At 39.1% G+C, this 10,445-nt stretch overlaps 1 protein-coding gene across 3 annotated transcripts in view; it reads right to left on the bottom strand.

Moving 5' to 3' along the window:
• LOC103465097 (hyaluronidase-2-like) overlaps positions 1-10,445 on the bottom strand; it is a 44,725-nt gene that overhangs the window by 25,548 nt on the left and 8,732 nt on the right. The window contains exons 3-5 of one of the 3 annotated variants that reach the window (XM_008409652.2): positions 9,525-10,428; positions 7,831-7,917; positions 7,178-7,743 (exon numbers count right to left, since the gene is read on the bottom strand). In XM_008409652.2, coding sequence (XP_008407874.1) covers positions 7,282-7,743; positions 7,831-7,917; positions 9,525-10,428 — 1,453 coding nt within the window. In that variant the 3' untranslated portion in view covers positions 7,178-7,281. Of the gene's footprint in view, positions 1-7,177; positions 7,744-7,830; positions 7,918-9,524 lie in introns of those variants that run through there. The other 2 variants (XM_008409653.2, XM_008409656.2) reach the window with 2 other exon arrangements.

The raw sequence follows: 10,445 nt of genomic DNA, 5'->3' as shown, positions 1-10,445 counted from the left end.
GTGATCTGACAAGGTCCAGAGTCCTCTCTGTACCTAAATGGCCCATCTGGTCATGAAGCTGGTTGAGGACCTCAGCCCGCCATTCCTCTGGAAGTGTCATGTCGGGTGTGATATGGTTAACCCACATGCAAGAACACAGGCAGGAGAAACAGAAAAGTTTAACAGGTTTATTGTGATGTGGGAAAAAAGGACTGGTTCGAGCGGTGGGCAGCAACAGCACACTAAGAACAAGAACAGGGAAGATGGTGAGTATAAGGTTGGTGGGAAATCAGCGTTACTCCAGATAACAAAAGGGAGAATTTACAGTGGTAGTGGTCTAGTGATGCCTGGGAGGGAGACAGAGATTCTCGGGTCCAGTTCGTTAAATCTTTGGGGAACGGACAGGTCGGCCAGGGCTTGGCGAACTTCAGAGCGGGCAGTAGTCAACTTGAGAGAGAGAGAGAGAAGGAAGGATTCAGCGGTCAGCCTTGGAGAGGGGACTCGGGCATCTGACGGGTATCGTCCGCCAGCGTCACGAGGGACAAAGAGGAGTGGATGTCCAGATCCGGACGCTCGGGGAGTTTCTGCAAAAAAACAGAGATCCAAAAGGGTCGGATTCTTAGATGAGCACAACTAGGAAGACACAGCTTCAACGAGGGCTAGAGGGCCACGAGATTACCATAATAGTCAACAAACTGGTGTCGAAGTGTTGGTAACCGCCTCTCTTAAGCTGCCGGTAAGGGTGTAATTGCCGACCGGTGTGTCGGTGACATAAAAGGTCTGTCCCCCATGCAGCCATCTCCAGGACTCCATCTAGAGGAGAAAAACAAACCTGACCTCCACCCAGAACCTAACAGGAAGTACAAGTTGGTAAGTAAGCTCACCTCCAATGTTCCTTCTCCTGACGAGAACATTATTATGGAGCTCCAGACGTGTAAGCTCTTGCAGGAGTAATGGCAGATCGGGGAGCTGCTCCCTCAGAGATGGCGGTGGGTTTTCCCCTCGTTCCAACTGAGCGATGATGTGCTGAATGACTGGATCGGCTCTTTGTTTGTCAGCAATTTCACCTTCAGAAAAAGATGGCACAACGGGTGAAGAGAACTGCAAATCATTAACAAAACTGTCGGGTAAACTGTCCGTGTTAATGGAGAGAGTTTGCACAAGAGCGGCAACCTGGTCCAGGTTGGGTGAGCTGTACACCAGTTGTCTATCACATATTGCTTGGACTGAGTGCTGGTCTATGGAAATACAGGATGGATGTTCCAGATGTTGTTCAGTGAACTTCAATATTCTCTCTTTCTCCTTCAGAGATAAAGGATCAACCACCTGTTCAGCATGAGGTCGCTGAGAAAGACCATCAGCATCTGCATTTAACCTGCCAGCCCGATAAATGATCTTAAAAGTAAAAGTTGAAAGAGCTGAAAGCCACCTGTAGCTTGTAGCATCCAATTTAGCAGAAGTTAGCAGATATGTCAGTGGGTTGCTATCTGTAACCACATCGGATCCATACAGGTAGTCATACAATTTTTCTGTAACTGCCCATTTGAGAGCCAGAAACTCAAGTTTATGGGCAGGATAGCGACTTTCACTGCGGGACAGACCTCTGCTGACATATGCAATCACCTTGTTTCGCCCATCGTGTTCTTGATACAAAACTGCACCAAGGCCAGTAGAGCTAGCATCAGTGTGTAAGATGTAAGGTTTACCTGGGTCTGCAAATGCAAGAACTGGTGTCGTACTCAGCTTCTGGATAACCTCTTCAGAGGCCTGCTGGCAAGCAGTCGTCCAGCGCGCAGCAAAAGGTTCTTTGGGGTCAAGGTAATGTTGCAACTTCATCTGTTTTGATTTTTTCTGACAGGGTGGATATCCAGCTGTTAACTCATTAAGAGGTTTGACCACTGATGAGAACCCTTCCACAAACCGGAGGTAATACCCTGCAAAACCAAGGAATGATCTGAGCTCTTTAAGATTTTGAGGAACCGGCCAAGATGAGGATTTTTCCCCAAATTTCCTTGACAGAGTTTAAGGTTTTAGAGATAAAATTTTATCTGGGTGATGTTACCCTTCCCAAACTTTCTCCAGATGTAATAAAAAGGATCAACTGTTTATGATAGGCAAATGCTGATTTGTGTAGCACCGTTGTTGGTTTGTTCAAGGGTAGGTTGTCAAAACTCAACAAGGCTTCTTAGCACAATTCTAAAAAATAACAATAATTTTGAATCTAGTGATTTTTGATACAAAAAACGGAGTCAATACTTACTGTCAGGATTAAGTACAAAATGTTAAGTATTTGTAAGCCACGGGGTGTTGTCATTTATGAATGACATTTGTACTTTTACATATTCAAAGTTGAAGTTTTAAAGTTATTTGAAATGTAATCAGTACAGAATTGACATTGTCCACATTATCACAAACAGAAAATAAATATGGCAACTTAACTTGTTGTTCTTTTTTTGCTCTGTACCTGGTCATTTTTTTAGTCAAAAATGTGCAGCATTTAATGTCAATTACTTAATTATTGTTGCCAAAGAAACGTTTTATTGTAAGAAGTAGAGATGAGATATTCTACCACACATGCACAAGTTTTGCATTTTCAGATCTGCTAACTTTCAGGGGAGCAGTCAAAAATTATATCTCTGGAAAGCCATGATGCCAGACAATAAAATGTAGCTGACTTTTGTTTTGCCATAATTAACATATTAATTGTTAGCTGACATAATAAATCAGAAGAGGTAAAGTAAAAATGACTGTAGGAAATGTTTAGAAGTTCACAGCCAGAACAAACAAAAATAGGAACTGTTTACTGTTATTGCATCTTTTTATGAGACACAACTGTGTTGACTGTTGTACTTGTTGCATTGCATTCATATTCATAAAATCATTTTCTGATTTTTTTTTTTTTTTCTTTTTTGAACATTCAATTTCTTTTGAGGAAGGTTATAAAAAAATGTCTTCTTCTTTTTACTGGGCACAACTTGGTATATTCCTTTATCTTAAGCTTATCAAATGAGTGCACTTATACACCAAGGCAAGTGTTTTTTAAGCACTTGTGATTTATTTTTGGGAATGTCAAAATAATGGATTGTTCTTTGTTGGCAGAATACAAAATAAATACATTCTGAACAAAGTCTGTTTATGATTTGTTGTTGCACTGTAAATAAATTGATTGGCAATAATACTGAAAAACACTGAAATATATATGTCAAGAGTAATGACAACATTTGTACTTTTATCAAATTAATACCAACAGCAAACAATAGCATATTGGTATGAAAACTCACAAACGGTTATTTGTTAGTAATAACATGATTAAAACATTGCTTCTACATTTAACATTCATGTCCATATATCAACAGTTTCCCTGAACAAGTGTAAGAAAATAGAGAACCTGGACATGTTGGCACTATTTAGTGTTGTTTTGAACAAGAGGCTACTATTTTGTAATAAAATTAAACACATAGAAATTAATAGATTGACCTTGACATCAACACTGAAGTTAACTAAAATGTATTAGTCTTTTTAGAAAAAAATTGAAGCAAATTGTAACTCATTCATGCATTTAGTTTTACAATCACACAGTGTTTACACAGGACATATTGACATAATATCTGACTTGTTAGATGTTTTGTGGACCTGGGTGATATAGAGAAACTATTCCCCCAGCTCATCACTGATCATTTGACGAAGAGTTACATAAAGATTAGTAATTTCATACACATCATCTGTCATTACCAGTCTGTGCTCAGTCATGAGTTCAGTGCATAAGTGAAATACATCAACATCACAGGGAAAGTACTTGAAACGACATTCTTCTATACATATTTCCAGCTTTGTCAGATCAGCAGACTGTAAAAAATTTGGAACCCCAAACAAGTTGGGAACACCATGCATTAATGTGGGATGACCATGAGGAGTCCGAGGATTATTTGTAGATCGTATATGATGGTCATTCCATGCATGGACAACTTCATCCAGCTCCACCTGTTTGATTAAAAAAACGGAAAGAAATAAGAAAATAGTTAGAAAAAAAGTCATGCTTTTGTATTATTTGTAACTTATTTCAAAATTGTGTGCTGAAAGCAAGAAGTACATTTATAGTACCTGTACTGTTTGTAGAAAACAAAACTGGATCAGTGATTTGCCCAGAAAGCTGTCAACAAAATAGCCATCGGCTTTAAGCTGGTCAAAATGGTCCATTCAAAACAGGGCACATTCACTTCATAAAGTGCACCACTAATGCTCTATCCTTTGATTTCCTGTACTCGGACCGAGAATGACAGAGTCAAAACCATTTTCATCCTCGGTGTTGTGCAGAAATCTTTGCATCGCCGCCACATGAGTGTTCTCTGTGCCGTGATCCATTCGGATTTTCTGTGGAAATCCATTATACTCTATCACAGCGTAAATGAAATAGTCAGCAATAATGTGAGGGTCACTATTGGTCTTATATGCTTCTAGCCAGATCATTATCCTCGAAAAGCCATCTCTGCATCCATTAATTAATACATATCCCATAAGGCTTTAATTTGTCGTACCCATCGATGTACCAGACATAGTTTGGTCCCCGACTGACATATAAGCGTCGTCTCAAGCGATTTTGTGCATGCAAGTCAACCCTGTTGGGATCCAATAAGCGCATCAAAAGACATACTGTTTCCCTGTCTGTGACTATGCCAGCCAGCCAACATTTCTGGTGCATCCACCTGTAGCCGTGTTGTCTCCCAGATCCTTGTAGTTGTTCCTCATTGAAAGAGGCCACTTCTGCAACATCTGCCTTGTTTTGTCTGCGCCACAGGCGCTTATTTTGCAGTCTTCTCTCCAGTGTCCAGAGACTTAATTTAACATTATGGGTTTCTTCCAAAACTTACAAGATTTCAAGAATTGTAAAACCCCTTCTGAAGTATTGCTCAATGATATTATCAATATCCATTTCTTTCTATCAAGTTGAGCATATCTCAAACTATAGGGCCAACTCAAACTATCTCATTATAATGAGACAGTGTTTCAAATGAGATACTGATACTATCTGATTATAATTAAGATACTATGTGAAACTTCAATAAAATCCATATGCATGGTTTGAAATGGATAAGATGGGTTTGGGAACCGGCCTCGTTTGAAAGTTGAAGTTGAATTTCTATGCGACACCGGTGCATGCAAAAGAGTTCTAAAAGGCATACAGGTAAACGCACCACAGGCCGAAAAAAGAATGTGGATAACTAAGGGTGCGAAAATTAACGCTGAGAACATTTTTGAAGTTAATGACAAATAGTTCTTCCTAAATCTTTATTTAAAGCAGCAGCAATTGTGACACATGGGTGCTGCCATGTATCAACAGAGGGGATGGAAACCATAATACAGCAACATTTCACAACATATGGTTTAAATTCTTACCTAAAAAATTTTTGTACTGCAAAAATTTCAGTTTGTGAAACACAATCCTCAGGGAAACATAAGGCCAAAACGAGGCAGGTTCCCAAAACCATCTTATCCATTTCAAACCATGCATATGGATTTTATTGAACTTTAACAAAGTGGACCATACAAATACTGTCTGGTGATGATAGATGCTTTTTCTAAATGGGTTGAAATAGTTCCAGCAAAGCATGTAGATGCTTTGCTGGAACTATTTCCAGCAAATGGTTCTGGAAATATTTGTTTCCAGACAAATATTTCCTATTATGCAAATAGCAAAACTATTTGCATAATAGTTTTGCAAATAGTTTTGCTATTTGCAAAACTATTATCCCAACGCATGGCATCCCACAGACTGTTTACAGTGACAATGGACCACATTTTGTAAACCAAGTGATACAAAACATGGCTATTCACTTGGGAATGACATTGAAAAACCACTGTGCCTATCACCCAGAGTGCAGGGCTGGTGGAAAGAACAAATGGTACTGTGAAAAGCAGATTAAGAAAATGCATGGCAGACACTGGCCAGAATGTTTATACTTGGTGAAGCTCTATATGAGAATCACCCCAACGGCAGATGGTTTAACACCTTTTGAAATAATTCATGGGGGAGATTGCAGATTGCATCTGTTGGCACTTGACTTACAGAAAGTAGATAAAGAACAAACGGCATCATCAGAGCCAGAGATAGCAGGAAAAACACCAAGCTAGGTGGGCCAGGATTAATTTGTATGATTTTCTAGGGCTAGACATTTGTGATGGGAATGTCCATTTCTTGGTTCTTGGTCATAAAGATCTACGCCACCCTCCATCACTTCTGGTTGTCTTACCTGGAAACAATTTTTTTCTCTTTTTGGCCATCGATTGCAAATATCGTTTAGATCTTTCCTGTTAATGGTGGAGGCCATCACCACAGGTTTATCATCAAACCACTTTGTGACAGTTAGCTAAGATGCTCCCTTCTGTTCACAGTGGTCCATCTTCTGGTGGCTTTGGTATTATTTGGTTCATCATAATGATTCCAGTTGCGAGAAGTTTACAGAACTTTTGCCTCATCATTTCCCTTTAACTGCACTTTTCATTTTTTTTAGTCCAGAAGACTCTGAGAAAGCCAACAGGGGCCATGTGTGCTGATATTCTGAAGAAAGTCCTTGTTTATGTGTGTCATTATATACTTATGTCATTTTCAAAATAAATAAAAATAATAAACAATTAAATAAGTAAAAATAAAAAAAGTCTTCATTTCTTGGGCAATAGGGTTTGCGGACACCTCTGCAGTTTGCAGTTTGGTTTTCATTTCAAATAACAAGCAATAGACTGAAACCAGAAATGGATAACTTCTAGTTATGAAAATGTATTTTTGAAATTTGACCTCCTTTCTTGGGTTAATGTGATTCATTAATCACTAATCTGTATATTTTTAAATTTTTTTGAATTTGGTCATATTTTAGAATGAAATCGTCCTGATGTCCACTACAATGGAAATGTTGTTAAATTTAAATCAAAAAAAGTATTTAAAAAATAATAAAATGGTAAGATTTTCATTTTGGCCTAAATAAATACAGAAATTGGAAGGCAAATGTTTTTCTTCAGTTATCAGGAGGATATGCATGTTTCCAGTTTTTAAGGTTTWAATTGACCCATTATGTTTACTATAAAATGTGTACTAAGAGAATTCTTTCCAGAAAACAAACGCTGTAGTTTTAGTTTAGTATGTGCTGAAATGGAAACCTGTTATAAATGTCTGAATCCAAGCACTGAGCACCCACTGCTCCTGAAGTGATGMTTTCACAATGCAGTTTATTTTTGTTTTCAGGCCAGAAAACCAAAACTTTTCCTTTCGGTGCTGGCAGAGCCAGAGAATAGTTTGGTTTCTTGGTTTCCTCAATGAAACAGAGAGAGAAGTCCGAGTTGGAGAACAAAGCAGAKAGGCCACATCCCTAAAACAGAGGTGGCACTACTCTGCCCTCTTTCTCCTTTTTCTACTTCTTCTTCTCTTTCTTCTCTTTCTTCTGTTTCTTCTATTTCTTCTCTTCCTCTTTTTCCTCCCAGCTCACAGTCTTCTCCTTTGGTCCCGGTGTAGCACTGGCACTTGAAGTGCTGACGGAAGGCCTTCAACTCTGCTTGACCTGGGGATCCCGTGACCTTCAGCTTTCCGTTCTGACTTATGATACTGTGAGTGGAGGGGTTGAGGTGCAGAAACACGGCCCTGTCCGGTTCTCGGCGAAGACAGCGACCGTGAAAATTGCACAATTTCTGGCTGCACTCCTTTGCTGCTGTGGTCACATTGAGGAGGTATCGTCCCATGTCTCCCCGAAAATAGTCATCCAAGGTTGTACAGCCGCTCTGCAGCACAGAGGATAGATATTTACTTAAAAATACATAACAGCAGCCTACGCAACATGAGAGGACTAGGCAAAGTAATGCTCTTACCTTAGATGCATAGGAGGAGCCCCCCCAGAAGATCACTCCTGCAGCTCCCAATGCAACGCTCTCGCCAATGGTGTTGACCAAATCTTTCTGCCAAGGATGTATATGAATACTTTAGCTGTATAGAGAATCTGAGCTCTAGTTACATATAGAGCTGTGGGTTCTATATGTAATTACAGCCCACAGTTAAATATATGATGTTTAATGCAATATAAAAATAATACCTTATTTTATGTCCAAAAACATGAAAAACAACATGAGTAATTATCATGTTTTAGATGAATGCGTTGGAAAAATCTAATCTGGTCAAGGGTTACCTTGAGTTACTACCAAATTAACATAATCACATGTAAAATGTCTGGACAATAGGAGCGGATTGGAACAGAAGCTACATTCTTTGACGTGCACACACCTGGCCATTAAACTTGATTCAGCAGGTGGAAACTAAATGTAATTTAAGAACTATTTAACTCTTCAATGGGATCTGAGCGAAACTTTAAGTTTGTTTTTTTTAAATGACAGACAGCTGGATTTCACCAGGTGAGAGTTACTTCTTTACCATTTCTTATTTTTTCACATTCTCCCTCATAACATCAATTTATATCCCCAAGGGGTGTTTTGTTGAATTAGCAAGGAAGTAAATTGACTCAGAGCTGAGCTCTGTAGATACCAATTTTTATATTTTTAAACTTTCAGCCTCAGTTTGTCATGTAGCCTGCTGGATTTACACAAAAAGGCAAACTTTTGGAAATCTCAGATTAGGTAAGGAATCACATTCTCTAGAAATGCACACCAAATGTAGCTTTTTTATAGTAAAATCCAGCCTTAATGAGCTAACTGCAAACATAAAATGTTACGGGCAACTTTAAACATCAACTCCAAACATTTTGTCTTTTTTAAATAAAAATATTTCAGTGGTTCAAATTATAAATAATTACTCATTATAGAAAAGTACAAATAAAGTATTTTTGAACTTTGGTAATTATAGGAAACAACAAAAATCTGTATCTGGTAGGTCATAGTTTTACAAAAAGTGTAACTGTCCTTCTAGAGCTGCTGCCTGGTGGCTGCTGCAGAGTGCGACGGGTGTATTTATATGGGTGGAGCAGAAACAAGTAGAGGGAACATATCGGCTGCTTTAGCTGATGCTTAGATTAGGTTTATGGACAACTGGAAAATAAATTTCCTACCATCCAGGTCACAACAGATGGGTGGCGTGACTTTCTCTGTGTGTGCCAAAGGTGCCACACAGAAAAATTGACATAAAAGCTATAAATGGCTGGGAAAAGTGAGAGTTAATCTATAAAACTGACTGAATATCAAAATACAGACAAAAAACTGGAGGACAGAACATGTTTATGTTTCCTTATGATTCTGCTATGTATCATTACATTGAAAATAAATGTTTGTATAATTGTTATATATTATACAGGTTAACTTAAAAAGTGAGGTGCTAATATTACAGGCTAATTTTCAATATTCAAGGCTACAGAAAAGTCATTGTTAAAGCTGCACAAACATGAAAATTTGGGAGGATGTGAATGTCCGATTTTATTACTGCTAATCTGACAGTATTTACCAATAATTTTTTTCAAATTTTTCATCGGATTACTTGATTAATCGTAAGAATAATTGAAAGATTACTTGATTAAAAAGATAACAGTTTAAAACAGCACTATTTCCTCCAATCAACCAACCTCAGTTAATAGGATCATCCCATCTCTGAAAGTGGGTCGGGAATAAACAAAAACAGAACGTGCCAATCCATCCCCAACAGACGCGACGCGCAACGCCTCCTTCACCCTGTTCAGGGCAAACAGGCGTGCCTGATCAGTGGAGCGCAGGTCAGGATCCAGGTATATTGAGGGAAAAAGGGCGGTGCTTTCATTCCACAGCCAGTTCAGTTGATCATTTCGCTCAATCTCAATGTCAGGACAATGTCCATTGTAGGTTTTCAACTTTTCTCCTTTGTAGTCATGGTTGTAACAATCAGGAAACAGGTAGTAGCCCCAAAGCTGATTCGGTCTCAATTTTTTACCCTGCCTCAAGGTCTCAAGCATAAATTCACGAGCTGAAAGTTGAAATTCTTCTTTTGCAGCATTTGCCACTTGCCCTGTAGACCACGTAGGGTTCTTTTCAGCCACCAGATCACGAGATTTCCTTCTATAGACATCTTTGCCAGACCAGTTTCGGATCCACAAGGGACGCCATTCCTCCCAGTCAATGACACACACACCTTTAGCCTTGTGGTTTGGTATGTATTTGTCCAGATCCTCAGACATTTTTTCAAGGTGCTGAGAGAGACTGACACTTTGTGGAAGGCCCCCATTCACTGCTGTTTCTTCAGTGTCATAATAGGGAAAAATCCCGAGGCGGTTCTTATAGAACAATGTGAGATTCTGACCGACAACGTCCTTAGTGGGTGTTGACACTATGTCAAACTGGTCTAATGATAACGTAACACCGTGTCGTGTCTCACACTTCTGAGTGGGAGCGTTCCAGACGAAGAGAACTGGCTTCTTGGAGTATAATGGCCAGCTTGTCTGCTTTGTGTCTGCTGAACCCAAGACTATCCATGATGTAAACAGAGCAAGGAGAAACCAGGACAGTCGGTCAAC

Source organism: Poecilia reticulata, linkage group LG5, assembly GCF_000633615.1.
Source record: "Poecilia reticulata strain Guanapo linkage group LG5, Guppy_female_1.0+MT, whole genome shotgun sequence".
NCBI classification, from domain to species: Eukaryota; Metazoa; Chordata; class Actinopteri; order Cyprinodontiformes; family Poeciliidae; genus Poecilia; species Poecilia reticulata.
The sequence above is the reverse complement of the archived record's forward strand: the minus strand, read 5'-3'. Positions and strand labels throughout refer to the sequence as shown.